The 27,994-nt window shown below is 40.1% G+C and overlaps 16 protein-coding genes across 16 annotated transcripts; 10 read left to right on the top strand and 6 right to left on the bottom strand.

Annotated features, from left to right (window-relative positions):
* Positions 1–309: 309 nt before the first annotated feature.
* On the top strand, positions 310–693 carry PAS_chr1-1_0499 (uncharacterized protein; the record flags this gene model as incomplete). Its single annotated transcript, XM_002489971.1, has 1 exon — positions 310–693. One exon carries the CDS (start codon positions 310–312, stop codon positions 691–693), a length of 384 nt encoding a protein of 127 aa, XP_002490016.1.
* An 18-nt stretch (positions 694–711) lies between these two features.
* On the bottom strand, positions 712–1,836 carry PAS_chr1-1_0359 (uncharacterized protein; the record flags this gene model as incomplete). Its single annotated transcript, XM_002489972.1, has 1 exon — positions 712–1,836. The coding sequence occupies one exon, from the start codon at positions 1,834–1,836 to the stop codon at positions 712–714; it is 1,125 nt and encodes a 374-aa protein (XP_002490017.1).
* A 244-nt stretch (positions 1,837–2,080) lies between these two features.
* PAS_chr1-1_0360 (2-methylbutyraldehyde reductase, may be involved in isoleucine catabolism) lies at positions 2,081–3,010 on the top strand (the record flags this gene model as incomplete). The annotated part of the gene is made up of 1 exon (XM_002489973.1): positions 2,081–3,010. One exon carries the CDS (start codon positions 2,081–2,083, stop codon positions 3,008–3,010), a length of 930 nt encoding a protein of 309 aa, XP_002490018.1.
* Positions 3,011–3,304: 294 nt separating this feature from the next.
* On the top strand, positions 3,305–5,546 carry PAS_chr1-1_0361 (uncharacterized protein; the record flags this gene model as incomplete). The annotated part of the gene is made up of 2 exons (XM_002489974.1): positions 3,305–3,570; positions 3,602–5,546. 2 exons carry the CDS (start codon positions 3,305–3,307, stop codon positions 5,544–5,546), a joined length of 2,211 nt encoding a protein of 736 aa, XP_002490019.1.
* Positions 5,547–5,632: 86 nt separating this feature from the next.
* Positions 5,633–10,636, bottom strand: PAS_chr1-1_0363 (Ubiquitin-protein ligase (E3) that interacts with Rpt4p and Rpt6p; the record flags this gene model as incomplete). The annotated part of the gene is made up of 1 exon (XM_002489975.1): positions 5,633–10,636. One exon carries the CDS (start codon positions 10,634–10,636, stop codon positions 5,633–5,635), a length of 5,004 nt encoding a protein of 1,667 aa, XP_002490020.1.
* A 428-nt stretch (positions 10,637–11,064) lies between these two features.
* PAS_chr1-1_0364 (mRNA turnover protein MRT4) lies at positions 11,065–11,775 on the top strand (the record flags this gene model as incomplete). Its single annotated transcript, XM_002489976.1, has 1 exon — positions 11,065–11,775. The coding sequence occupies one exon, from the start codon at positions 11,065–11,067 to the stop codon at positions 11,773–11,775; it is 711 nt and encodes a 236-aa protein (XP_002490021.1).
* Positions 11,776–12,081: 306 nt separating this feature from the next.
* PAS_chr1-1_0500 (uncharacterized protein) lies at positions 12,082–13,609 on the top strand (the record flags this gene model as incomplete). Its single annotated transcript, XM_002489977.1, has 2 exons — positions 12,082–12,877; positions 12,966–13,609. 2 exons carry the CDS (start codon positions 12,082–12,084, stop codon positions 13,607–13,609), a joined length of 1,440 nt encoding a protein of 479 aa, XP_002490022.1.
* Positions 13,610–13,654: 45 nt separating this feature from the next.
* On the bottom strand, positions 13,655–15,016 carry PAS_chr1-1_0365 (Putative protein serine/threonine kinase expressed at the end of meiosis; the record flags this gene model as incomplete). Its single annotated transcript, XM_002489978.1, has 2 exons — positions 13,655–14,864; positions 14,940–15,016. The coding sequence occupies 2 exons, from the start codon at positions 15,014–15,016 to the stop codon at positions 13,655–13,657; spliced, it is 1,287 nt and encodes a 428-aa protein (XP_002490023.1).
* Positions 15,017–15,787: 771 nt separating this feature from the next.
* Positions 15,788–16,612, top strand: PAS_chr1-1_0366 (Ribonuclease H1; the record flags this gene model as incomplete). Its single annotated transcript, XM_002489979.1, has 1 exon — positions 15,788–16,612. The coding sequence occupies one exon, from the start codon at positions 15,788–15,790 to the stop codon at positions 16,610–16,612; it is 825 nt and encodes a 274-aa protein (XP_002490024.1).
* A 78-nt stretch (positions 16,613–16,690) lies between these two features.
* On the bottom strand, positions 16,691–17,844 carry PAS_chr1-1_0367 (uncharacterized protein; the record flags this gene model as incomplete). Its single annotated transcript, XM_002489980.1, has 2 exons — positions 16,691–17,743; positions 17,842–17,844. 2 exons carry the CDS (start codon positions 17,842–17,844, stop codon positions 16,691–16,693), a joined length of 1,056 nt encoding a protein of 351 aa, XP_002490025.1.
* Positions 17,845–18,085: 241 nt separating this feature from the next.
* PAS_chr1-1_0368 (One of six subunits of the RNA polymerase III transcription initiation factor complex (TFIIIC)) lies at positions 18,086–21,109 on the top strand (the record flags this gene model as incomplete). The annotated part of the gene is made up of 1 exon (XM_002489981.1): positions 18,086–21,109. One exon carries the CDS (start codon positions 18,086–18,088, stop codon positions 21,107–21,109), a length of 3,024 nt encoding a protein of 1,007 aa, XP_002490026.1.
* Positions 21,110–21,305: 196 nt separating this feature from the next.
* Positions 21,306–21,956, top strand: PAS_chr1-1_0369 (Protein with a positive role in the multivesicular body sorting pathway; the record flags this gene model as incomplete). The annotated part of the gene is made up of 1 exon (XM_002489982.1): positions 21,306–21,956. One exon carries the CDS (start codon positions 21,306–21,308, stop codon positions 21,954–21,956), a length of 651 nt encoding a protein of 216 aa, XP_002490027.1.
* A 93-nt stretch (positions 21,957–22,049) lies between these two features.
* PAS_chr1-1_0370 (Hypothetical protein) lies at positions 22,050–23,156 on the bottom strand (the record flags this gene model as incomplete). Its single annotated transcript, XM_002489983.1, has 1 exon — positions 22,050–23,156. The coding sequence occupies one exon, from the start codon at positions 23,154–23,156 to the stop codon at positions 22,050–22,052; it is 1,107 nt and encodes a 368-aa protein (XP_002490028.1).
* Positions 23,157–23,977: 821 nt separating this feature from the next.
* PAS_chr1-1_0371 (multi-metabolic pathway regulator RTG1) lies at positions 23,978–24,718 on the top strand (the record flags this gene model as incomplete). The annotated part of the gene is made up of 1 exon (XM_002489984.1): positions 23,978–24,718. The coding sequence occupies one exon, from the start codon at positions 23,978–23,980 to the stop codon at positions 24,716–24,718; it is 741 nt and encodes a 246-aa protein (XP_002490029.1).
* Positions 24,719–25,041: 323 nt separating this feature from the next.
* On the top strand, positions 25,042–25,683 carry PAS_chr1-1_0372 (Non-essential tetra-spanning membrane protein found mostly in the late Golgi; the record flags this gene model as incomplete). The annotated part of the gene is made up of 1 exon (XM_002489985.1): positions 25,042–25,683. The coding sequence occupies one exon, from the start codon at positions 25,042–25,044 to the stop codon at positions 25,681–25,683; it is 642 nt and encodes a 213-aa protein (XP_002490030.1).
* A 32-nt stretch (positions 25,684–25,715) lies between these two features.
* On the bottom strand, positions 25,716–27,941 carry PAS_chr1-1_0373 (Subunit of the N-terminal acetyltransferase NatA (Nat1p, Ard1p, Nat5p); the record flags this gene model as incomplete). Its single annotated transcript, XM_002489986.1, has 1 exon — positions 25,716–27,941. The coding sequence occupies one exon, from the start codon at positions 27,939–27,941 to the stop codon at positions 25,716–25,718; it is 2,226 nt and encodes a 741-aa protein (XP_002490031.1).
* Between the last annotated feature and the right edge of the window lie 53 nt (positions 27,942–27,994).

Raw genomic sequence — 27,994 nt, forward strand, 5'->3', positions numbered from 1 at the left:
CCCGGTTCTCTGCCTACTCGTTTCTCATAGGAATAGTAAGCTAGTACACCGACTGTTAATCCAAACAATGGATCAAGATATCTGCACAGTTAGTATTGACATCAGAATATATGGCATATAAGGGAGGACTTGCTTTGAAATTAAATAGGGGTATTGTGCCATTGTTGCTCGTAAACTTCACTAAGGGAGGGAATCTGTTTGGTAAGTGAGAGATTGAGGGATCCTATTAGCGCGAATACTAAGCAAAGAGGATCTATTACACTGTACGCGCGTTAGTAAAACTCAACACTTGATAATTCAGCAGGCATTATGCAAGAGAAGTACGTTGTTTGTGAGGGAAGTCTCCCCAGATTGGAGGCATCAGTTGTTCCATGCAGTATCAAGCACACAAGGGAGGTGAAAGGGCTTGGAAATTACTGGATGGTTGAAAAGAACGCAGACGGCACTTTGGAATCGTATCTCAGAGGAAGAAAGTTAAAAGGTAAAGAGCTCCATTTGAACGGATACAAGGGATATCTCTTACAAAAAGAGAATAATGAGGACAAAATAGATGATAATGTAAATGTCAATTACTCAGCAATTGGCGAAATCGAAACTTTTCAAAACTTTGGACACGAGAGAATACCGGATGCAAATGATTCCACTAATAAGATTCAAGAATGGTTGAAAGTAAGCAGCATAATTCACGAATAGTTTTTGGCCAATTTTTTATTAAAACCAAGGCCATTTGGTGTTCTCTTCCCAAATGAATTCTTCCCCTTTAAAAAATTTAGCAGCACTTAAAGATGGGTTTTTAAGTCCTCTTTCAGCTCTAATTGACTTGAGCAGATTCTCGAGGTGCTCTGCTGAAACTGGGTACTTGTGGTCAAATAATTGAGACTCCCAGATACTTACATGATCATAATGCAAGACCTCAAGAACTAGCAAAACCTTCTTAATCAACAGTTTGAAAATATTAATATCGTTAAAGTGAATGAATAGAATATCCACAGACTTTTCCAAATGATCATATGTCCAAGTTACATACCCAACAGTTTTGTCATTTTCAAGAATTTTTACTCCGAATTGATATTCAATTTCTTCACTGTTGGCTTTGCAACCAATGAAAGCTGCCCTGGTAAACATCCATTCGAGGATATCTACAGTTGGTTTATAAAGTATTCTGGTAATTTGGTCTTTTGAACATCTCTCTCTTGCGTCATCTAGGACCAACGAATCGTAGTGAGATACAATTTCACCACATTCTTCACTTTTTGTGATTTTAACCACTGAATATTTTTCTTCTTGGTCGACAACGATTTGATCCTGAACCCCAGCATGAATTTTCAGAATGTCCACATCAAAGAAGGTAAATCCCAATTTTTCATAGAATCGGCCAATCTCTGAGTACAGAGCGATAAACACATCAGGATCAGCTTTATAGACTTCTTCCAGTCGTTCAACGACCCCTTTCAGCATCCTGGTCGCCTGACCCTTTCCTCTGAAAGCAGGGGGAGTATAAACAGAAGCAAAGCAGGGAGATACGCTCTCTATGACTTTACTCTCCCCATTACCCTTTCCTCGGATTACATAAGAGGGTCTTACCAAAGTTTCACAGGACGAAGCAATTGTCCCATTCTCATCTTGTAAGACCCAAAATGTGATTCCGTTCAAAGAGTCTCTGTTCCATTGGTCTATTTTCCTAAATCCATTGAACAATCTGGTGTTGTAGGCCACCACCTCCCTCAGTATGTAGTCATCATCATCTTTCAAGGCATTTTTCCAATTTTCAGCGCTCAAGTATTGACATTGGGTCACGAGATCCCTGTCAAGGGTTGGCTTCAATGAATAGCCCATGTAGTATCGTGAGTAGTGTCTGTCCAATAAACCATCTCCTCCAGCCCATCCAAGGTTGCGATTACTTAATCCACCTTGATTTGTCCCCCCATACGGTAGGCCCCCCCCCACCGTCGCGCCTTGCTGAATGCACCCGAAAAATACTGATTCCTAATCCAAAGTCAGTATAAATAGTGGAGTTTTCCAAACTCAAGTGTTCTCATATTCAATTGCTTCTATCAACATTTATTGAGTGAAATCGAAAATGGCAGTTCCATCCAATTCTACTAAAACTTTCAAGCTGAACAACGGCCTGTCCATTCCAGCAGTCGGTCTCGGAACATGGCAATCCACCGATGAAGAGGCTTACAATGCCGTTATTGCTGCATTGAAAGCTGGATACAGACACATCGACACAGCTTACTGTTACGGAAATGAAGAGCCAATTGGCAAAGCTATTAAGGACTCTGGAGTTGCAAGAAAGGACATTTTTATTACTACCAAACTTTGGGGAACTGACCACACCAGAACTGAGGAAGGTTTGGATAGGTCTCTGAAATTGTTGGGTTTGGACTATGTTGATCTGTTCTTGATGCATTGGCCAGTTCCAATGAACCCTAATGGAAACCACGACAAATTTCCTACATTACCAGACGGTAAACGTGACATTCTGTTTGACTGGAACTTCGTTGATACATACAGAGAGATGCAAAAATTAGTTGCCTCTGGAAAGACCAAGGCAATCGGTGTGTCCAATTTTTCTATCACTAACTTGAAGAAATTGCTTGCAGACCCAGAAATCACCATCAAGCCAGTTGTCAACCAAGTTGAAATTCACGGGTATCTGCCGCAGCAGAGACTTTTGGAGTATGCGAAGGAAAATGATATTGTTTTGGAGGCATATTCACCGTTGGGATCCACTGGTGCCCCATTGCTGAAAGATGAGCTGGTGCAGGACCTAGCCAAGAAGAATGGTATTTCTGAATCTACTCTCTTAATTTCCTGGGCAGTGTGGAGAGGTATCGTCGTTTTACCAAAATCTGTAACGCCTTCCAGAATTGCTGATAATCTTAAGATCATTGAGTTGTGTGAGGAGGATGGAAAAAAACTTAATGAATTGGCCTCGATTAGAGGAGAAAAACGATTAGTTAGCCCTCCTTGGGATCCTATTGTCGTCTTCAACGATGAAGACTAAAGCATCAAATTTAGAGTAGTTAATGGTGTAATTCTAATTTGAATAGTGGGCTTAAATCATCGGACAAAACTTGCACCGTGGTTCTCACCCTTGTCGTATGCACTTTATGCGTATGCAACAATAGAGTGGGGTCAACTTGCAGTACCCCAGAATCATGTTGCCCCTCACACTGAAATGTCTACCGCCAAAAGACGGAAGAAAAAAAAACCAGGATCCGACAACCCTTCTCCCATTGATGTAATTTAGGAATAGAAGTGGCTTAACTCCCTTATGCTCCCTGCTAGATATCACTAAATGATTATGATTACTTCTGAAGCATCGAGAAAGCCACGAAATAAGATACTAAAGTATGATCCGTTTTTGAAGGAGGATGGAAGGTATCATTGTTCGGAATTTCAGTGCTCCAAGTCTTTTAGTCGACCAGATCATCTGGCAAGACATCAACTAAACCATAAAACTAAACACACCTACAACTGTGCCTGGCCTGGATGCCACAAAACTTTTGTAAGAAGCGATGTTAAAGATAAGCACTACAAAAGACACCAGAAAAGAGAGGAAAAGTTCAAACTCAAAGAGCAAAATAAAAACAAGCTTAAAAAAAAAGTTTACCGATCCCCAGATTTCAACATTATTCTCCTTGGGGAAACAGCCGGCTGTAGAACTTGAAACTGAGCTCAACCCCCCTCAACCACTAGCATTAACTGCCCTGTCGGATGTTGAAAGTGATTTGACCTTACCACCCTCGGAATTGATCCAATATTTTTTCAAAGATGATAGAAGTGATAGTATTAACTTAACTAATTTTGAATTTGGACTTCCTGGGGATGCCTTTTCACCTTTATCAATCAATGAGTCGTTTTCAATGTTACCCATTTCTGAGAATCAAACATTGGTAGACTATGAATTACAAGCACAGCTAATAGAGTCATTGCCTCAACTATCGGTTGAGTCTGATTTTACATTGCCACTTATTGAAACAAGCTTACAATCGTACTGGACTTTCCACCATCCTCAATTTCCTATCATTCATAAACCTTCGTTTTCAACTAAGAGAGCTCATCCCTACTTAGTGCTAGCAATGATTATGGTTGGGGCAACCTACGATAAATCTACTGTTTCCATATGTGACAAGATTGGTCTACCGTTGAGGTGGAGTATTTGCTCTTGCGAAGAGTTTGCACCACCCCCAAAATCCTGGGTTATTCAAAGTCTCAACCTATTGGAGATTTATGAGTTGACATCTTCCAATAGGAGACTTCATGAAAGAGCTTATTTGAATCACGGACTAAAGATTCAGCTTTTGAGAAGAAGTGCACTTTTCGGAGGAAATCCCCTCAAAACTGAACAAGACGGAGATCGACATGGCACTTGGGAAAAATGGATAGAAGATGAATCGCTAAAAAGGGCAGCACTGATGGCATTCTACTTAGATACCCAGCATGCCGTGATATTTGGCCATGAAATCACATTATATCTTCATCAGATAAAGCTTTCGCTTCCATGCGATGAACATTTATGGGAATCTTCCAAACTAGATGATTGTAAGAAGAGATGTGGCAACGAGATTAAATTCTTGGATGCTTTGAAAAAGTTACTCCATAGAAACAAGATTACTACCAGTAGATTTGGTAAGAAGCTGTTGCTAGCCGGTTTGCTCACGATTATGTTCCAGATGGAACAGAAAGACATGCAAGTCTCAGTTCTGGAATGGGTATCTGTGAAGTATCAATGGAAGGAAGTCATTTCATCTGCCATTGAATTCTGGAAATTTGCCATCTGTCAAGATGGATGCTGTGATAATCAGGATCAACTTATATACCAAGTTAATTACCCACAGGATACAGCTTGCAAATTCCCACTTTATCATCTTGCTGAGTCATACATGCAACTGACACATTATGATTACCTCATCTACGCTGGGGCGCCAAGTAGAATGAATGTGAAAGCTTGTGGTAGGGATTATGAAGCTGTAGAACGTCGAATTCAGAGGTGGTCAAAGACCTTCAACGCGCGGCTTGCAGTAGTACATGGTTATGCTTTCCTGTGTGAGTTATTACTAATGCCACAGGATTCTCCCGAGTATTCGGAACAAATTATTGATTATAATGCCAGTGCAGATCATCACCTATATCGACCACATGTTGTCACTTCCATTGCATTTGTGCTTTGGGCTTATACCTTCTGCACTGAAGGGCCCGAATCATACCTTCTTAGATCTCCCATTATGGAAAATGGAGATTCTCTACCAGCAAGGGAGGAAGGTTATACCTATCTTAAGCGGATCGGGACTGAATTGTCCCTCAAACTTGGTGGTGTGTTCCATGGGGTAACTTTCCACAGCTCTATGAAATTGTATGCCAACGTAATCGATGAGATTTCAAGCAAGAATCATATTGTTGGCCTGCTACGTCTGCTGAAGAGCAAAATAGAGACTCATCGCTCAGAGATACTTCGTGAACACTGCAAACTTTTGAACAATTGCATCGAACGAAGTCTAGGAAAGAGAGCTGTCACTTGTCAAAATATGTACGGCTAGAATAATAATTATCTTGTTTTATAATAAGTAGATGAACGACAACACTAAATGAGGAAAGAACTAATACTTACAACGCAAATGCCTTTCTATGATAGTAGGAATGCCCCAGCTCCCTCTTTGATAGCTTGCATGATCCTTTGCCTCATTATCTCTTTGTTTGTGTAATTAGGTAGTTTCAGGTAATTGGCACAAGTCATAACACTTGGAAGATAATTGTCAGGAAGAAGACCGTCTTCTGTAGTTTTGCGAACCACAGTCAATTGGGGCTTAAGTTCTTTAAATCCTCCAATCGGCAATCGAGGTGATCCTGTTAAAAACTGTAGAAACATTCTTTGCTCGTCTTTCGTAAATTCAGACATCAACTGAATCAAATTTTGCACAGCTGCAGATTCAATACTGTAACCATGGTCTGCATGTACGCTAGCCATGACAGTATCGTACGACCAATCCTCACTAGAGTTACCAAACAACTTAACCAACTCTGAAGCAGAAAATATTAGCAATGATGAGTAAGGAAAAACGGTTGAAAATCCATCAATAAACGATCTGACCTGTTGTTCAATGCCATATTGAAGCGTATAATCCAAAACTTCGTCTATGTAATCTTCTAAGTTTTCATGGGTTATTTCAGTATCGGCTCCATCTTCAGTTAATTCAATATCGGGATATCCCGGCAAGACATAATTTAGGGAAAGGTTAGATAGTGGAGAATCTTCAACGGTAATGGAGTCTCTTAGGTCTGGTGGAACATTAGGATACTGTTCGACAAATTTCAGCAAATACCGTAATGATTTCGACAATACTGGGTCAATTTCATCTAAGCGATCCAGTAGTACCCTTCGGTTTAATTTCTCTTGAACTCCCAGGACCATATTCTTTGCTGTATGAAAAAAGAAGGGATTGAACTCGAAATCAATAATCCTAGAATCCAGCAACGACCTAGCAACGAAGATTCCTAACACCTTGAACAAATGTAGGGGTTTATGAATCTCGTTCACATCCAGGGCAATAGGTCTTGGAAAAAGTCCAGTTTTGGAACTAACGTAAATCGCTTCCTTATCTGAGGTGCGCCACATTCCAAGCTTATTCTTTGTAAACTCTTTGGAGACGTTAGCATAAAATTCCAACGTCGGCCCTAAACCAGTGCCTTCCTCACCAAAATATTCGATCTCTAAGATACTAGGTACATCGCCATAAGTCTCAAGTACTTTTATCGAGCTCTGTAACAACTTTTTTCTTGACAGTCTTACCTTGTGTCTAGATGGGCGACCTAGTTGTAAGCCGTTATCACTGTCGGATCTACTATTTTCTTCATTGCTCCTATTTTGCCAGTGCTGAATCAATCTTGAGTAACCAAAAGAAACAGACTTTAGAAAAAAAGATCTTGTACTCAATGGGAATAAGAAAGGAAACTCTCTTGTGAAATGGACACACCACATCGGTAGGGTGCCACTTGCAACAACTAAAGGCTCTTCTAATTGTCTATTAAGTTTTGCCGTCACCTTAAAGTTTAAAAACAACGCTTCGGAGACAGCTGGAGTCTGGGCATTTTGATTTAGCTCAAACAAGACCTTCAGTAGAAGAAGTATTTTATAAGTAAAATTGTCCTGTAGCAGATATAAACCATCTTCGTCCGTGTCATTGGTAGAAATCTGAAAATCTGATTTCGGCAGTGACTCCGTCGATTGTTTTTCTTTCCAATAGGTTACTTTGTGTGGTAAACCCGACCAAATTTTTTTGCTATCAATACTGTCATCGGGCGATCTTTGAAGGGATCGGTAAATAGCCCCGTATACAGTAGCATCTTTGGGAATAACTTCACCATTGATCTTGAATTGTAGCTGATAGTCAGAATCATTGTCTTCTTCGGATGAATTGGAAGCATCCTCATCTGATGTGAGGTCTTGAAGAGCCGAGAAACCAGAATTGTTTCCCCGTAACCTATTGAAGGTAGCCATACGTGCTTTCAGAAAAGTCTCTATCGAACGAAAAGTGGCAATGGCGTGAATATTCAGCACTATTTGTCGATGGCTTTTGGGTATTCTTTTGTCGGTAGAGATAAGCATCATTTTTAATTGCTTTGCCATAGATGAGGCTTTTGAGCTCATAATGTCACCAGTAAGATTACCTCCAAAACCACCTACAGTTGAAACACCAGAAGTCACAATTTCAAATGATTCAGAACGTGAGACACCTTCTTGTAATTTGTTAACCAGCAATACTAAGGGAACATCTTCGGGTGACGAACTATATCGGGAACAGAATACTTTAATAAAAGAGTACTGACAGACTGTTCCCTGGGTACCAACTGAGGAGCTGAACAAATTCAATAAAGAATCTACCAAAGTTGAAGCGGTAAGTTCATAACTAGAGATATTTGACTCGTCATTTTCACCAAGAGCGGTTCTCAGATCACTCCAAACTTCGGTCCATTGAGCGAAACTAAATTTAGACGCCAATCTCGCATTTGATATTCTAGCAAGGACATTCTCTAATAAAAGAAGATGAGGAGATTTTTGCGAAGTCCGATCACCCTTGGAATAAGAGTAATCCTCTATAATCGTGGTACAGAGACTTATAAGAGCTTTTAGTGTCTCCCTGTATGTGAAAGAAGAAGTACCATTATTGGATAAGGCATAATCAACATTTCCCAATAGCCTCCTCGAGCTGTAGCTAAAATCATTGTCATCAGCCATGTCTTCACTGTCGTCTCCACCATCAGATATTTGTTGTCCATCACCCTCACCCTCATCTTCATCTTCATCTTCATCTCCATCTCCATCTCCATCTCCATTTTCACTTTGACATTCACTTTCATCCTGTTCAAAATTTTGCGATTGATAATCACCGGCATTCTCAAAATCGTTATTCTCATCAAGGCTCATTTGTGACCCCACCATATACGAATTGCCTCCAGATTCATCAAAGTTTTTAGAATCAACATTCTCTGAGGACAAATTAAAGCCTTTCGCAGAATAGCAATGCTTCAGAGTATCTAACAACTGACCAATATCATGATAAAGACCCTCTCGCTCCAGTTTTAACAAAAATGCATCCGACGACTTGGCTGTCAAATGGAACAAGATTAATAGCGCTCCATGAAGAAGGGCGTACGGTCTTATTTGATTATTGGAGTGATCTGTTGTCTCCTCTGTTTGACTTTTAGAGAAACTCTTGCTAATAAAGTCTTTTGATTGGATGACAATCGAAGCCAGTAAGTTGGTAACTCGAGACCGGGTTGCAATTTGATGTAAGGCAGAACTGTTACAAATATTGATCATTCGCAACACTGTGATAATTACCAACCTTCTAATATCGTAGTCGACGGTGGAGGAGTATATATTTATAATGACAGGAAAACAGTGGAAAATAAACAATTGGACAGAACCATTGCTTGCATTGTATAATTCAATCTTCTTTTCATTAATATCTTGTTGTGCCTCAGTTTGTGACAAAACGTAGTAAGTTCCAATGTTTGCGAAAACGTCATGTGAGTTTTTCGATTTGGGATCTACGTATAAGTATGGCAAAAGTGTGGCTAACAATTTCAGTAAAGTTGTAACCAGCTCTTTAGGAGCAGCCATCAGAGCTTCAATTGAAATAGCATCGCTGTCAATTGTGGACTTGTCTAGGGTTGACGGAGCTGAAGGATCTGAAATAAGTTTGTCCTCGGCTTTAGTTTGCTGTGTTTTATGATTGGAGGAGACAAGGTAATTGTTGAGTAAAGTTCTGAATGTTTTATCAATTTTGCATTCCTCTATCAGATTGAGAGAAATTTTAGGAGATGCAGATGCAATTAGTGTGAGAGAATTGATCAACTTTAAGCAAGTTCTGAATGACAATATACTGTTGGAAGTGCTTTTTCCTAGACAGGTTGGAAGCAGGGCACAGAGCTTCTGAATTAATGACACGGGAATAAGGCGCTCTAACAACATGGGATCGTTGATTAGCTTTGGAACAGCACGTGCAATTGTTAACCAAGCGCTCTCGCAGCATTGAGGGTCAGTATATTCAGTCGCTATCCTTTGAACAGTGGGAAAAACAGATTCAACGATAGGTATGTCTCTAGATGACAATGACTGGAACGCGTTTGCGGTGATGCTCAGTGCTTTTCTCTGCGCGTGGATAGTGAAAAAATCTAGAAACTGTAGGACAGCCTCCAGACAGTTATCTTCAAGTAGTGCCCTTCCCTGATATCGACTGATAATTTCCATTGTTTGTAAAGCTTGCTCAGCAAGATCAATGTAGCTGATATCCATCAGTTTCAACTTCAAGCAAAGAACAGCGTCGGCGTATACCACTTCGTGTACGAATTCCGGATTCAGTTCCACTAAATTGTATAAACAACGACAAGCCACCAGCTGTAGTTCCAATTGCTCTTGAAGTAGAGGGTCATTGATTATGGATACTATGGAACGGCATAACTTTATCACGGAAAACCCTCTTCCCATCATAAGATCCATGATAAGGAGAGTTTCATTTAACTCATTTAAAGTCTCGAGTAAAATATAAGGATCACCACGCTCAGATAATCCATCAATTAATGTATTAATCTTGACATGTGGACCTCTTGAAAGGATATCAACCAGGGAACCTGGAAACATGGACCGCAATTGATTCATTGATCTAAAGTCTTGCCGACTTTCCCCTATATCTTCATCTTCCTCATCGCCATAATCCTCATTCCTCGTTACAATATCATCATCCAGAAGAGAAGAATTTTGATCGTTTTCATGGCTAGAATCGTTAACAGAGCTGCCCGATTGTAATACCGTTCTCCCTTGATCTTCAACGACATCGATATCATCTGAGCCATTTCCATTGGCTTGTCTCTCTTGAGTGCCTTCAAAAGCACGCCTCAAATTGCTTATGAATCCAAAATCACTTGAATTTTTCACCTTCGTTCCATTATTGCGGGACGCTTCAGAATTATCTGTGTTATCAGGAAGAGTGTGATTGATAGAAGACCCAGGAATTGCAAGGTCGGAAGACCTTCGGGGGTTGGGTGAAGAGTCTTCCCTCTTTGAGTCAAGCCATTTGGGTGATTTACTGGCCTTTAGATGTTTTAACTTTTCTTTATCAGAACTCATGTCACTCTTATTTGGTAAGTGGCAATGTATTCTTAGATAGGAGGCAAAATGGTTTTCTAATTAGGTAAGAAGTGTCTCGAATGAGAAATGTATGGGGCTTCCGGGTACTACTAGGAAAGTCGGAACGAAGAGATGTGCAGCCCGAAAGGGAAGAACTGGAAGGTAGTGGGGTCTCTCTTCTGTGTCAAAGACAATTAACCACCACCAACTAGGGTTGCAGAGAATTGTAGGGAATTGGAGAACCAACTAGCAACCTGAAAACTTAGGCTGATCATCATCATCAAGCTAAGAGACTAGTTATTCTAGGTGACCAAACATTTAAGGCGGTCCTGTTCTTATGTAATCTCTGCAGATTTCATCGCGAGTATACAAAAATTTTTTTTCACTAGAGTATTTTTTTTTCCCAAGATTACTATACCTACTCAATAATGCCTAGATCAAAAAGATCTAAGCTCGTGACTTTGGCCCAGACAGACAAAAAGGGCAGGGATAACAAAGACAGAATATTTGATGAAGTAAGAACTGCTCTGGATACATACAAATACGTTTGGGTTTTGAGACTTGATGATGTCAGAACACCAGTCCTTCAAGATGTGAGATCAGATTGGGTCGGATCCAAGCTGTTAATGGGAAAGAGAAAAGTTATACAAAAAGCTTTGGGGGAAACACCTGAGGAAGAATATAAGCAAAACCTGCATGAAATTGTTGATGTTTTTGAAGGATTGATCGGATTATTATTCACTAATGAAGATGTCAACACTGTATCTACCTATTTTGAATCTTACAAGAAGAATGACTTTTGCAGAGCCAAAGAAAAGAGTTCAATTTCTTTTACAATTCCTGCGGGAATTATCTACTCTACTGGAGGGCAAGTTTCAGAGTCTGAAGACGTTCCTTTACCTCACAACTTGGAGCCAACTTTCAGAAACAAATACAAGATTCCAACGCGTATTAAGGCCGGTAAAGTTGTCATTGACGAGCCTTACAAAGTGTGCGAAAAAGGAGATATTTTGAATGTCACACAGGCTCTGATTTTGAAGCAGTTTGGTATAGCATCAAGTGAGTTCAAGATACAAATGTTGGCTTACTATGACTCTGAGAAGGAGCAAGTCATTTGTGTGGGGGAAAAGAAAAACTAATTTGAATTCATGTAAAGCATAGTAATTGATAGATAGAGTAGTGACTTTAAAATGCTCCTAATCCGACATACTTCTGGTCCCGACCTGGCCTAAACCGCCTGTTTCTTCCGCCCAGCACCCCTTCGAGCAGTTTGTTTTTTTTGACACAATCTGCGCTTACCCGGCCCATCGCACTACACGGTACTTCAACCTGTAAACTAAACCAAAACAAAGAAAGCATTCCAACAACATCGTCTTAAAGTTCATTCAGTCTACCCTTGGATTTCTCAAGTAATTTTAGCTCCAGCTTCTCATGATATTTTAGCCATGGAGCAGCTAAATATTGGGAGAATATCAAGAAAGACTGGTCGGAAGGCGAAGAGTAATGTATCTAAAGATGCGCATGGGTTTGAAGACATTGAAGAATTCTTCATTCCGACCTCTGAGTCCTCGGAGTCGGAAGCTGATCAGGCATCAAACTTGACAAGCATCACCCCTCCTCCCGCACTGGCATCTTCTTGGGGAAGGAATTCTCCTACTAATAAAATAAAGACAACCCCATTGAGTAAGGTGGGAGGAAGAACATCTTTGCCAAAGGCAAACTCTTTACGCTCTCCTTTGCCACAAACTAAGAAAGCTTCTGCATTGGTAGAGGACACTGAAGATGAAAGTCAACAGCCAGAATTTGTGGATGATGATGATATGTTTAATATGAATGAATCTATGTCACCTATAAACCTGCAGAAAGATTCACCCGATAAGAACCGATATCTTCAAAATTTAGAACAGTTGAGCCCAGATTTCGATGCAGATGATCAATTTGTCAAGTCAGTAACAAAGAGATTAGCAAATTCTAATAAGAAGCAGGCACATAAAAGTAAAAAGGCAGCAAACACCACGAAACGAATAGCATTAAATAAGAATAGCAGGAGGAAAAAATTGTCCGATTTATCTGATAATGAAGATGAAGACGAGGATGAAGACGAAGAACAAGATACCCAAGATTCACCAAAGAAGACACAGAAGAAGAAGATAACGACGCCCTCTGTTAACACCCAAACGAGGAAGATCAAATCGCCTACTGTTAACACACAGACATCATCCCAGCCACTAAGAAGGTCTAGTAGGAAGAGAGTTCAATGCTTAAAGTACTGGGAAAATGAAAAAATTGTGTACAAACCTGTACCTGGTGAAAATGGTGAAACGGAAAGAAAAGTCGACTCCGTTGTCACCCATACCCCGTCAACAGGCGCATCCCAGCCTCGATCGAAAGCTAATCCAAAGACAACGTCAAAACCAAAGGCAAGAGCAAAAACCCAAACAAATAGCAAGAAGGAAAATTGTCATTCCAGACGAAGAATCTCAAGATCTTTCTAACGAAGAAGTTGACCCTGAAGTGGATGGTGGAGAATGGTTGAAGGATGGCAAACTAAACACATTTGTATATGATGGACCAGGATCCGATAAGAAAGTTCCAAGGACTATTGCATGGGCTCCAGGCCATGAGGAGTATTTACCGCCATTCCAGGAGAATGGAGATAACTTTCGAATCTCAATTCTTTTCGATCAAGAACGAGATTATGCTGCCGTTGGTATAATGGAGTTGCCAATAGCGGGTCAAAAATCACTAAAAACCAATGGGGACATGTACTTCACGTTCTATGTGATCACTGGTTTGGTTGAAATAACCGTTAGTAATACTGTTTTTGTAGTCAACAAAGGATGTGCATTTGAGGTACCAATGGGTAACTTCTACCAATTAATCAATAAGGGGAAATCGTTAGCCAAACTAATATTCATGCAAGCCAAATACAAAGATCTCAACCTGGAAGAAGGCCCAGAAACCATTGACTAAGTGTATCATTCCTGTGTATTATTATTATGTATCATAAAAGAGCAATCAGTTACTTTCATGAACAGTAAAAAGTCGTTGATCCCTAACTCTGAAAAATATCTCTTCCACTAGTGCGCAACTAATACCAGGCTGTCTTTTCTCAAACTCTTCCATTGTAGCCTTCAAAGTATCCACATCAAGCTTCGTGACTTCAGTACTGGCTCTGCTCCTAACTTTATCCAAGGCATAAAGGATTACGTACTTTAAATAATCCGAATACCCCAATTGTAGCTTTTTGGAAGGCATATCTAACTCTGGGGTAGTTTCTTCAGTCATGGCATTACTCGCACTGAGTTCACCTGTGATTGGAGACATCGGAGATCTTGACAAATTTCTGCCTCTGGTTCGAATAGTGGATAGCTGCCAATAATCTTCCCTGGCCCCATTTGTCATGTTGACCAGTTTTTCCAATGGAATTCTTGACCTGGGTGTGATGTTTTTTTCTCTCATCTTCTCCTGTTTCTTCAGTATCAAAGGAACCAACGAAGTACTTCTTCGAATTTTGGTCACAAACGGAGTTTGCGATAAAATATTGCAACTGGGACGTAACTTTGGATTTTTTTGTAAGCAGGCTGCGACAAAAGCTTTGATGTTGCAAGAATAATTGTCTCCTTTAAGTAAAGGTGCTGGAAGATCAGGAATGTCAAACAAGACCTTCATTGGATTATTCTCCGATAGCGGTGGGGATCCTGTAGCTAACTCTATAGTAGTTATCCCTAATGACCAGATATCTACTTTTTCATTGTACCCGTTCTTGCAAGTGATGATTTCCGGAGCCATCCAAAATGGGGTGCCCACAAATGTGTCCCTCTTGACTTGAGTGACGCCAATCTGACTACTAACTCCAAAGTCGGCAAGTTTCACTTCGCCTTTTTCCGTCAATAAGATGTTTGCAGCTTTGACATCCCTATGGATTTTTCTCTGTGAATGCAAATACTCTAGTCCTTTCAAAGTATCTCTAATGATGAGAGCCACACATTGTTCATTTAACTTTCCTAGATATTTCAGAAGTTCACTACAAGATCCACCACCACAATACTCCATCACTATCCACATCGTAGTTCCCCTTACAAAAGTCTTCACATAATTGGTAAAGTAAGGAGACCTCAACTGAGAAAGGAGATTGATTTCTTGAATGAGAATGTTAATGTCTTCTTCTGTTTCTTCCATATTAATGATTTTGATTGCAAACACCTCATGCGTGACTTTATTAATACTAGAGTTATGGTTGAATGTCAGTGCTTGCTCTGTGGAGTAAGAAAATCCATTTCCAATCTTTGGTTTCACTTACGATTTATAGACATCCCCGAAATTTCCCTTACCAACGCAAGATTGTAGCTCGTAGTAGGTTAGAGGATCATCAGCCATATTAGCTTGAATGATTGGATTTTTTGTAGCTTTATAAGCAGCTTTTTCTTGAAGCTTAAGTAGAGTAGTGTGAAAAAGAGACCAAGTACAAAATATCCACCTTCTGGGTTTTAGTATTTGTGCTGAGCCGCATGTGTTGATAAGAGGCGATAAGGTACAGAAATGATTTGCTAGCAATCCATCATTATTGAAGTGTGAGTGGGCACCTGATATCATGGCTTGTTTATTCAATAGAGTCTGACATAGTGAAAGGGAGTTATGAAATTGAAGAAGACTCCATGGCAGGCATATGTAAATATACCAGCCAATCCTACTACATTGATCCGTGATAGTTTAGTGGTAGAACCACCGCTTGTCGCGCGGTAGACCGGGGTTCAATTCCCCGTCGCGGAGCTTTTTTTCTTAACACAATTAGCATTGTGATGGATGTCTTTTTTACTAGTTAGAGTTAGCAGGAGCAGTCTCCGTTAGTTCTAAGTGCAATCATTCAGTCATAGAACGACCAATTAATTAACTACTAAGTACCTGACTGCCAAAGACGGCAAAGAAGATTCATGTGGTAGAAAAATTAAAAAGGTTATGCGCATGCCCGGAGTCGAACCGGGGGCCCGACGATGGCAACGTCGAATTTTACCGCTAAACTACATGCGCCTTTCTTGACCAGACTCTGCTCAAGCCTACCAAGAGCTTTAAGAGATGCGTGTACTACTCCATCCACTGAAAATACTATTAATGAAACTGTTTCATCTAGACTGATTCCTCTTAAATCAAATGTCAAGAAAAGCATACTATTATGCTGTAAGAAAAGGCCAAAACATAGGAATCTACCACTCATGGAATGACTGTCAAAGACAGGTCTCTGGTTATTCCAATGCTGAGTTTAAGAAGTTTTCCAGCGCAGCAGAAGCTCAAGACTATTTGAACCAAAGCTCAATTGATAAAACGGCTAGTAGTCGAAACAGTTCAACTCACTCATTACCTTTCACATCTACTAATCGGCTTCTTACTTCGAACAGTGGCGTCTCTAAAGTCACCAAACCAATAAATCACGGGGTCGCTACAAATCATGGCCCATTGCTGAATCGTGAACTGATTTCTGATGAACTATGTTTCAACCATGAAATAATCTACACTGATGGCGCCACGCGGGGAAATGGAAAATTTGGTGCAAAGGGCGGTTACGGGGTATTCTTCAAGGAGAATGACCTTAGAAATATTTCGAAGCCATTGACTGGAGTCCAGACTAATCAAAGGGCTGAACTTTCAGCGGTTAGGGATGCTTTGATCATTATTGAAAAAGATTTAGCAAGTGGGTCAAAAAAGCACTACACAATCAGGACAGATTCACGATACACAATAAACTCCATCACCAAATGGGTCACTAAATGGAAGCAGAACGATTGGAGAACTGCAACAGGCCCTGTACAAAACAGAGACCTAATAGAACCCTGTACAAATCTTATCGAATCTGTCAATTCGAAATATAAGGAGCTAGGTATGCCCCCTTTGAACATTGAATACGTGAAAGGCCACTCCGGGGATTATGGGAATGAAATGGCCGACAAACTGGCCACTGCTGGAGCTGATAGAGCTTAATTTGGCTACTAAAGATTTTATTACGAATAACCCAACTCATCGCATGAACTAATACGGACATTTACTTCATAAGATTAATCAGTCTGAATCTATTATTATTGCGTCAGGACTTCGAGTTTTGTCCTTGGCGCTGGTTGATTGAGTGCTTTTGTCTTTTCTCTTCTTTGATTTGCGTAAAGTTTGTCCTTGCCCTGCAAATAATGGATTTTGATTTGTGTTTTTATCAGTTCTATTGTCTCCTTTGTATGGTTTTAAAGGGTAGCCGAAGAACAATTGGTTATCAGGAAGTATTAAAGGAGCTGGTTGACCTTCTAAACTCAAACCACTGGTATCTTGAGCAGCCACTTCCTCATTCTTTATAGTTTTTCCCGAAAGCTTCACACCAGAACCTTGGAACTTGGTGGTATTGGGTTTTTCTTTTAATAGTTCACTGTAGTTGATCTTCTTTGCCATAGAGCCTTGGCCAACAAGTCCTGGGTTGGTTGCAGCCGGGTTGACTTGGCTCTGCTTCTTTTCTTTCTTATAATCTGGTTCGACATATCCTACAGGTGGGGCAAAATCAGTTTCCAAATCAGTTTCAATTACACAAATTCCGTGTGATGACGATTCTGGCTTGACTTCCAAAACTTTGATTCCAAACACCTTATTGTTATAGCTGACTTCGACAATATCATCAACGGTTAAAGTGGTAAAGTTTCTAAGAACGTTTTCCAGAACGGCCTTCGGGTCAGAAATTTCCAAGAAGTCAACCGACTGAGGTTCAATCTTAACGAATGATCCTAATGGCAAATCACAGTTCTTAATCTTAAGCAATCCACCAGTTTGAATACCCAAGGTACTCATCATCCATTGCGGTAAATAACATCTTCCTTCTTCAGCAAGAAACTCTAGGACTCCACTGTGCGTGCTTCTTCCTGTTTCTTGGTTTGTCAATTCAAACAGCATAGGGTAGCTGATATGCAACATGGTCAACTTGTGTAAAGTTGAAGGGGGTAAAAATATCTTTCCTCCAAAGTTAGCTACTTCTCTAGAGCTGCTACTTGGCATCATGGATACCGGGTAGCATCTGAAGTAGTCTTCGAAGCCCGAGGCCTGCTGAGCACGAAAGAAGGATTGACCGAGATTAGAAAACTAAATGTTAGACACCTTGAAAAAAGAACGAAAGATAAACGAATGTCCTCAATTGGAAGAGAGGTACTCTAGCAACAGTGAAAACCTTCAAAACTTACCATCAATTCAAGTCACCCTGACAATCTAACCTCTTAGCGATAGAAGAGGTTTGCCATCCGTGCGTTGAAATGCATAATAATGGTCGCGGCCCGCTGCTAGACGGAGCAAGCTTCAACTCTAGGCCAAGGCGCCTGAAGCAAAAGATTTGATTCTGGGGAAGAAATAATGGATAGGACACTACCATCAAATGCAATACAACTGAGATTAGTGTAAGGTAAATAAAGGCACTACAAACATATAGCAATGGCCAAAACTAAAACCGTTGATAAAGAACTCGACCTAGACGATGATGATGATGATCTGTTTGAGGGAATTGACCAACTGAAAGAGTCTTTGGAGGCAGACGATCTTGATGATGAGGATTATGAAGAGATATCCCAAGATTACGATAGCGATGATAATGCTCAAATGGGAGAGGTTTTGGAAGGACAATCGGAAAACTTTCAAAGAGGAGATTATTTATCATCATCAAGACCAATCTCAGCAAATCCTGCGATTGAATTGGGATTTTCTGATGATGAAGAGCTCGACCCTGATCTGATTGATGATGATGCTGATTTCCGAGAAGCTCTTAGAGAAGCTTCCAATTTTAAGCCGAAGCGTAAGACCGGTGGTATGGCTGCCATGAAAAGACGCATGAGAAAGGATAGAGAACTTGATCCTGAAGTGAGAATGCTTTTATCTCAAGCTAATGAAGCATTTGTAAGAGGAGACTTACAAGTTGCCCAAGAGACGTACGGTGAGGTTATCAAGAAAGATTCTAAAAGTTTCAGCGCTTATAAGACCTTAGGAGAAATTTACAAGATTCAAGGTCTTTTAAACAAGTGTGTAACCTTATGGATCATTGCTGCTCATTTACATTCCTGGGATTCTGAGTTCTGGTCCATGGTGGCTGAATTATCCTACCAGTTAGGACATACCAGCCAAGCTATTTACTGTTATTCAAGAGGAATTTCTGCAAGCGATCACAAGGATCTGAAAGCCATATTTGATAGAGCCGTAATTTATCGAGAAGTCGGTCAGTATGGTAGAGCTTCTGAGAGTTTTCAAAAATTGTTTCATATTATGCCTACAAATTCAACTATTTTGAAAGAGCTAGCTCTTGTTTATTTGAAACAAAAACGAATAAGTGATGCAATCGCATTGTATAAGAAGGTATTTGAAGAAAACAAAAATTATCGACAGTTGATTGAAGAAGACCCCACATCTTTTGAACGGTTACAAGTTCCGCAGTTTGGATGGTCAGAGTTGAATATCCTTTCTGAACTATGTAGCAAACAGGGGGCATGGAGAATGGGGATTTCTGATATTAAGACTATTGCACGCTGGATTCAGCGTCGTGAATCTGAAACTTTTTGGCAGGATCAGAAGGATGATTCAGAATTTGATGACAGGAGACGCTCGATAGAAGCTTTTAAGGCCCTTCCAGAAGTAGAAAAACAAAAGAGTCATAACTTGCCGATTGATATAAGGATTCAATTAGGATTCTTTAGGCTGCGTCTCAAAGAGAATGATGAAGCTTTAATTCATTTCGGTTATCTTATGGATTCTGCTATCGAGAATACAGCGGATCTTTATTTGGAAGTTGGAACTTCTTTGGAAAAAATCGGATTGTTTCACGAGGCTTTGAAATTTCTCTCACCATTATCAGAGCTAGAACCTTATCATAATGTGGAATTGATTATGATCATAGCTAGATGTTTAGTTGAGACCGAAGATTATACGCAAGCAAAAGCAGCTTACTTGTCTCTTGCTCAAAATGACCCAGATAATATAGATGTTTTACTATCTTTGGCAGAAGTATGTTTCCACTTGGGAGAAAATGAGGAAGCCAATCAACTATTTGTTCAAATTGAATCAAAGAAGGAACAATTAGCTCTCGAAGATTTTGAAAATGAGGCAGATGAGACTATGGTTGACATAGGTTCAACTGGAGAGCCTGCTGAACCAATAATTGATCAAGCTTTGATTCTTGAGAGTAGTCGAAGAAAAGGGAAGAAACGGGACGTATACACCAAGGATGAAATTGCTGATATGGAACAAAGTGCGTTGGCTCGAGTTGCACATACCTACTCTCGATTGAAAAGGTTGGGGGATGAACCCAAGGAGAAGGGCAACTTTGTCATGAAAGCATGGCTTGAAATTGCTGCTGATTTGATTGAAATGTTCCTGCTTTCCAACATTTTCATATCTCGAGAGAAAGTCAAGCGATTCTTAGCACTGATGAACCGTAAGCGAACTCAGATGCTGAAAGTTGGGCAAAAGATTACGAGAATGAAATATGTTAGAGAGGAGACAGAACTTGCAAGACTTCCAGAGACAAAAAAGCTACGCAACACAGCTTCTCAGCTTGAGGAGTTCAGAGGATTGAAAATCTCAGAATGGAGTGATATATTTTTTAGATATTGCCTTGCATTAGCATCATATGATGACTCTGAGGAAGTATTAATGCTAGTTGAAGTTGTGAAGGGCATTGAAATTTTTACCAATACTAAACAAAAGACAACTCTGGTTAATTTGCTGCAACTGTCCGTTGCTCTCCAGATGGATGACAATCAATTGATCAACTCAACTATAAGAAACTTATTAGTGGCATATCAATTCAACTCAGAGGTGTTCAGAATTTTCATGACCTTTAACAAATCTAGTAATGACGCCATAAATGTTTATTCTGATTCCATTAACTCCAAGTTTTTTCTGAGACAACTAAAAGCTCATGATTCTTTACGTCTAGGAAAGAAGATCGTGGGAATGGCTAACTTGGTGAATCAAGAGGTCGACTCAACTCGAATAAACCCCTACCTTTATCACATTTACAGTACACTGCTGTTTTCGAAGAGAAGTTATACATCTTCATTAGGATACGAAATCAAAGTTTACAGAGAGTTTCGGGAGGACCCGTTAATTTGTCTTATTATAGGGGTAAGTTATCTCAATCGTTCCATTCAAAGAGTGATTCCAAATAGACACTTTGAAGTTTTACAAGCTTTTACTTATTTCTTAGAGTATCAAGAAATAAGAGAAAAAAAAGATGGCTCCAAAGGGATTAAAATGGAGACAGTTTACAACATTGGAAGAGCATTCCACTTTTTGGGGCTTACGACCATGGCCATCCCGTACTATGAAGAAGTTTTAGCAATGGAGCCAGTGGAACCAGACTATAATTTGAAAATGGAGGCAGGCTATAACCTCGCCAATATATACAACATGGATGGAAATTTTCAAGCTGCCCGTAGAGTCATGGAGGAACACTTGGTGATAAACTAATTGTAGATTATATAAGATTTAGTTATCAATTCGCGGCCTTTAGTGCATCAAGGTTTAGTTATACGTTAGTCTCCCACCCAGATTCAATACTAGTAACTAATGCCTCCCATTGCAGCACCCGGTGTAAGTAAAGTAATGCCCTTCAGCTGACTTATAAGTGCTAACCATTCAGTTTCGCTTGAAGACATCATTGAAAATGGCGATCTCTAGACTACGTCATCTACAAGAGAAGAAAAGTGCCTTGACCAAACAACAGCGAAGGCAAATGGGAGATCTGTTAATTCAAAGAAAGGAAGAAAGTGCCAGGATTCGTGTGGAAGGAATTATAAGAGAGGATATTTTGGTAGAACTATTGGAATATCTGGAACTGTATTGCGAGCTTTTGTTGGCCAGAATTGGGCTGATCAATGAATCACCCAAATGTGACCCAGGGCTAGAAGAGGCCGTTAAGAGTATCATATATGCCGCCCCGTTTACAGAGGTGAAAGAACTGATGACAATCAGGGATATCACTAGTCATAAGTATGGGAAGGAATTTGCTCAAGCTGCGTTAACTAATGAAGACGGCATCGTACCGGAAAAGATCGTGAAACGATGCTCAGTCCAACCTCCTTCTGAAGAGCTAATTGATCTGTATTTGGTTGAAATTGCCAAGACATACAATGCTCCCTTTTCCAAATTACCTCGGGCTGAAAATCCAGAATCAGAGCCCGATCTAGAATCTGAAGACGAAGACACCCCGAATGATTCTGAAAAAACAAAGAAGACAGCAGGACCTGTTTACGTGAAGAAGGGAGACCAAGATTTAGATGAATTGAAAAAGCGTTTTGAAGCTCTGAAAAGATAGATATTAAACCCCCAAATAAATAAAGAGAAAGGAAACCATAAAAACACCAGGCATATATATACATACGAAATAAAAGAAACACCATAAACTCTTTCAGATCGAAAAGTCGTTATCGACTCCAACAGCAAACATTTCTTCATAAGCTTTACCCGTTAATAACGAACGCTTGTTAATAGCTCTATTGAACAAATCCATCTGTGTCAGAGGCATATCATAGCTCTTCATTAAGGACATGATCTTTTTGGAGAGACTAGGTTTCGTGGAACGCGATGCTGACTCCTTTATCTCCGTAGATTCAGGAACCAATGCCAAATTGACTTGAGCATGACAGCGATACTCTAATTGAGAAGGGTATTGTTTCATCTCAAGAGCATCCAATGGAGACTGTACTTCATCACCACTTTGTGCTTCCTCCTCTTCTAAGCTCCCACATTCGAGATACTCATCTAATGGTAGTTCACCAGAAGGAACATGGCTCGTATCATCGATGTTGCAATCTCCATTGAAAACCAGCAATGGTGGTTTCTGCTTCTGCAAAGAATAGTTTTTGAATTGAGGTTTATCATTAAGAAGTGAAAAAAATCCATCGTCGGCACTCATGGGCCAATAAGGTTCTGTTTTCACTGGTATGTTGGAAGCTAATGGAGAAAAGCTATCCGCTAGCATTGGAGATTCAACAATTTCAACCTCATCGTTATTTAGCAGGGGAGAAGAATGCGTCAAAGACATCATACAATCATCAATACGAGTGGTTGATTGGATATAGTTCAACATTCTATCAATGTGAGGCTCTTGTCCCGAAGTACGCACTATCAATTGTTCCTCTGCCTCACTGTCGGTTAACTCTGTGTTCGAATCATCGGTCAAGTCAGGTTGAGGAGAGGAAACTCTCTGATTGCTGGCTTTTGCCTCCTTGCCGCTTGATTTCTGCGATTGGAGCGATTTCAGCTGGAGAAGTCTTAATCTCCTCTGTTCCCTTAGGCTCATGTGTGGCTTTCTGGGTTCGATTGAAATTGAGATTGGTTTCAAATCTGAGTTGCTTTGGGTGTTGATGTGTGAATTGGTGTCAGCGGATGTTGATTTGGAGGAACTGTTAGACTCTCCTGAACATCTTCGTTTGCAAGGTTTATTCTCTCCTTCGAGCTCTCTTGCTCTCTCTGAAAGACGACGAGTTCGACAAGATTTCCGTAAGACAACCATTTTTCAATGAATAATCTGGTACGACAAGGGTGGAAGGCAATTGGTAAGGAGTTGAATTGGGAATGTTTGATACTTTGGGTGATTTGGAAGATGTTGGAAATTTCTTTTTGAAATGCATCCCAACGTTTCTTTTTTCCAGAAAAAAAATTTATTACATTTTCTTTCTGAAAAATTAATTGGTGAATAAGAGATCGGCAGTTGAGAGAATGTCTTTCGTAGGAATGATATTGTCCAAATGATAGGAAGAATTGGCAGGAAATGGAGAAGGGACTCCTTGATATCTGCAATTAGGGGAAAAAATATTAAAAATTGAGTCCAAAATACTTGGCTGTCTTCAGGTTGTGCTTTTATCCAATTGGAATTAACAAATTTCTAAGCGCATGTTTTCAAAAATTGAATTTATGGCTGAAGGAAACTCCAAAACAAGCTGAGAGAGATTTCCAAGTTCACAGGTGTACATCATATCGTCCGCAGGTCCACTCACTGACCTCTTCCTCTTCCCCTGCTATTCACCTATTTCTTCTCTTTCTCATCTCGTTCACAGCATCTTGTCACATCTTTGTTTCAATTATCGCACTAACCTCTTTGTTTCTCGAACATCGCACCTCCTTTTCGCCTGCAGTTAGGACTAGGAGAATTCTCCGCGAATGAGAGCTTCTCGTGTTGCACCTTGGCAAAAAAAAAATTCCTCTCCACTAGAATCAGTTACCCTTCGCGATAATTACCTAGCAAGTTTCCCCAACATCCCTGTGAACACTATTACTTCCTTTGAATCTCCTCTTCACTACTCCTGTTGACTCCATCTACGAAAGACTACCTTCATGGATAGTAATCAATGGCCCAAGGCGGAGCGTCCGTTCCAAGAAAATGAAATCTTGGACTTTTCCAGCTTGGATAATATACTCGACACTGATACTGAATTTGGAAGAAGTACCAGTAAACATGTACAACACACAGACCCCCCACTGCAACAGGACCAGTTGCTGACATACAATATAGACCAGGCGTCACAAAATACTCCCTCTCCTAACTTCTATCCTTCAAGCATTGATGTTAAGCAGTCTCTTTCAAAGGCTTTACCCGCCTCGCATAATGTCAAGTCCGAATCTCCACAACAGGCCGAGTACAACAGCAATGAGGATTCCAACAATCAATCCGAATCAAATATAAATACAGCGAAGTCCCGGAGGAGCTCAGTGGTGACAACTCCAGGTGGGACTATTGTTGAGCGCAAGCGCAGAGACAATATCAATGAACGTATACAGGACCTACTCACTGTTATTCCGGAGTCTTTTTTCCTAGACCCCAAGGATAAAGCAAAAGCTACAGGTACCAAAGATGGAAAGCCTAATAAGGGGCAAATTTTAACAAAAGCAGTAGAGTATATTCATTGTCTTCAACAGGATATTGACGATAGAAACCGTCAAGAGGTCGCTTTGTCCTTGAAACTCAAAAACTTAGAGATTGCTCATAATGTACCGGAAGAACGCAGAGAAGATTTAAAAAATACCTCTGCCGAAAAGGGCCTGGGTAGCATTGGTGTTGGACCACTAGCAGATTGAGGGATACATTCATGGACATTCTTCTCGGGCGCTGCAACACTACAACCACACTACTCCACCTTTTCACTTTTTTTCCTTCTTTTTCAATTTGTATTTCTACAATATATAGTTTTAGTATGGGCAGGAGTCCTGACATAATAGAATGCCAGCGAGATGAGCTCCTTAGTTTCCTTTAGATAGATACAAATTTGTAGAAGACTCTTATGTCCTTAAAGTGAGGTGTTGTCCCGATGCCTGATTTAACCATCAGTATTAATCTCGCGCCTCAGTCAGTTCCTGTATCTCCCATCAAAACACTGCCAGCTAAACTCAGTTCTCTAGAAATGTTCAAGAGTACCCTTAATAAAATTCCAGGCGTCAACCTGGGGAATGACTATTCGATTCTTCCCACTACAATTCCACAGAGATCTGAACAATTTTCACCCTCATCTAGCTCAACCTTCAAATCAACATTTCAGAAATTCAATCCTTTCTCCACTGATGGCGATATTACTTTAGACAATGAAGACGTGGCTACTAGCGACCCTGGCATGTTTGAACTTTCAAGGTGGGACAGAATGCTAATATTCGCCGTTTTAATTGCTGGAAGCGCAGTTTGTTTCATCATTTGTGTCTTATTATTTCCCGTCCTCACAATAAAACCCACCAAGTTTGCTTTATTATGGACAATGGGTTCCGTTTTCTTCCTTGCATCCTTTGGGGTGCTTCAAGGGGCCAAAAACTATTTTATTCATCTGACATCTGCTGAAAGACTTCCCTTTACTATGGGGTATTTTGCAAGTATCACAGCGACTTTAGTATTCGCTGTTGTCTTAAAAAGCACTATACTAGTAATCCTCAGTTGTATAGTCCAGTTCATTGCCATGATATGGTATTTCATTAGTTACTTCCCAGGTGGCAAACATGGTCTGAGATTCACAAGTGGCATTGCAAGAAGTCAGGTGGAAAGTTGGATGAACTCATGAGCAGATGTATTCTATGTATATATACTTACCGATCACAGAGTTAGACTACTCAGGAATTTTTGGTTAGCATACGCTTCCATTTGGCTTCTGTCATCTAGTAAATCTTTTGTTTCAGGAAAATTTTTCAACAATGTTATTTTGACCACCTTCTTCAACGAATCAGGGACTTTATCACTGGATAAAACGTCAAAATTTAGTTTGATAAGGAAATGACCAATTTCCCTGTGTTTGTTATTGGTCAATTTGGAAAGGTTGATTAGGGCTTGTGCAGCAAATATGACCTTATATTGACGGCAATATAATTCGAACCCAAGTTCGTTGACTTGAATATATTGTTTATTCAGTCTGTTGTATATTGTGTTCAAATCATCCATAGTCAACTCTTCAACTGCCCTTTCTCCGAACACATCGTCGTCTTCACGATACGATTTTTGAGAGATGCTTAATGCGTCACGGCGTTTCTTTTCCTGCCTACTCAATCCTTTGGGGTTTAAATCTTCAGGTTTCTTATGAATGTTAAACAAGATCTTGCAAATACCAACAGAAGCTCTGGTGTACATTGGTTGATGATAAAGATTATCAGCCCATCTAATCATTTCAATATAGCTTGCTGGAGTCCCCTTCCTGGGACAATAACTATGGAAATCAAACTGTTCGTCTATAAAGACTCCAAAGATCGTATCAATGGCCTGGAATCTCTTGTAAGCAAGCCCTTGATTCTCCAAAATTTCTTGCTGTAGGTCAGCGTCAAAATCTCCATCCTTGAGCAGAGCCATTTTCTCTTTGAAAATTCTGTAAAATGCCTCAGCTTCCTCCGTGATGAACCACACACATTCAGTATTGTGTAGACCTTCAATGACATCAACACTATCATCAATTCTGTGGAATAGCTTGATAGTTTGAGTTGCTTCATTTATTAAGTTGGCTCTCAAGTAATATTTAGTGGTTTTTGAGTTGATGAACTTATCTTGCAAATCAAGCTTTCTGGCTTCATCCATGAACTTAGCTGCATCTAAAGGCTCACCTTTGTGTTTGAAAACACGAGCCTTAACAATGTAAGGCTCCACAAGAGTTGGAGTGTGTTCAATTACTAAGTTGGCAAATTTCAAAGCTTCATTCAATTGACCAAGTTCCAAGTAGTGTTGAGCCAGGTAGTATCCGGACCAAACATAGGTGGTTGGGCTGGTGTGATTCTTATTGAAAAATTCTGTAACAATGGACCCTAAAGCTTTGGCTTTGTTTACATCTTTGTACAATGGTTTGACATTAACAAAGGCTGAAGGAATTCCCCTTCTTAACTGTTCCAGAACATAGTCAGAAGCAGCTTCGACAAATTTGTCACCCTCGAGGAACGTAAGAGGGATAAACTTTGGTGGATCAGACTTTGGATAAAAACCTGCCAATCTTTGATATAATCGCTTTCTGACATCAGCAGAAGCAACATTGGTGCCTAAACATATTTCTAACAAGTAGTAGTACGAATTATTGTCTGGGTTCCTTTTTAAAAGTTTACGATAAATCATTGAAGCAGCTTTCAAGTCACCTAATTGGATCAGATTCTTTGCCTTTAATTCATCAAACTTTAGTTTGTCAAAAATGCTTTTTTCATCTTGATTCAATGCATTCAAAGATGCCTGGAATTCACCAGCCTCATTCAGGATGATAGCCTTGTAGAGTAACAATTGGGAATGCTCCAGTAGATCCCCTTCGCTCAAACTGTCTTTCGCAAGTTCCTCAAACTTGGTCAGAGTTTTAACTGCTGCATTGTAATCTTTATTCAAATGATGAGCAATGGCCAAACCTGTCCAATTACATCTATACCCGGCTTCTTTTTCTAAGGTCATCAGTCTCGATTTCACCATACCGACATATCTGTGATTTTGGGCTTGTAGACAAGACAAGTCCTTGTAAACATTGAAGTTAGCAATTTTGTTATCTACAGCTTTTTGAAACCAAATAGCCGCCTCTTGGTAATCCTGAACACTCCTGTAGTAAATTCCCAAAATGTGGTTGGTTACCGGTTTCGAATCACCTTGAACAGCAGCCTGCTTAGCGTAGACCTTCGCCTCAGATTTTTCTTTCAAATGGTATAACAGTAACGCCTTTAAGGCTACACTTTCTGTGTGACCAGGATTCTTCTTTAAGATGCCATCTACATTTTTCAAAGCTTTCTTGTACTGTTTGTTGTTTAAAAATTGGAGAGCCTCTTGAAAAGAGTCGTCTTCTCTAGCCTTCAATCTGCTTCGAATACTGGACATTACCCTGCGTCGTGTACTATGTGTGATCGAACGGAGAGAACGTATAAGGTTAA

This window comes from Komagataella phaffii, chromosome 1 (assembly GCF_000027005.1).
Source record: "Komagataella phaffii GS115 chromosome 1, complete sequence".
NCBI lineage: Eukaryota > Fungi > Ascomycota > Pichiomycetes > Pichiales > Pichiaceae > Komagataella > Komagataella phaffii.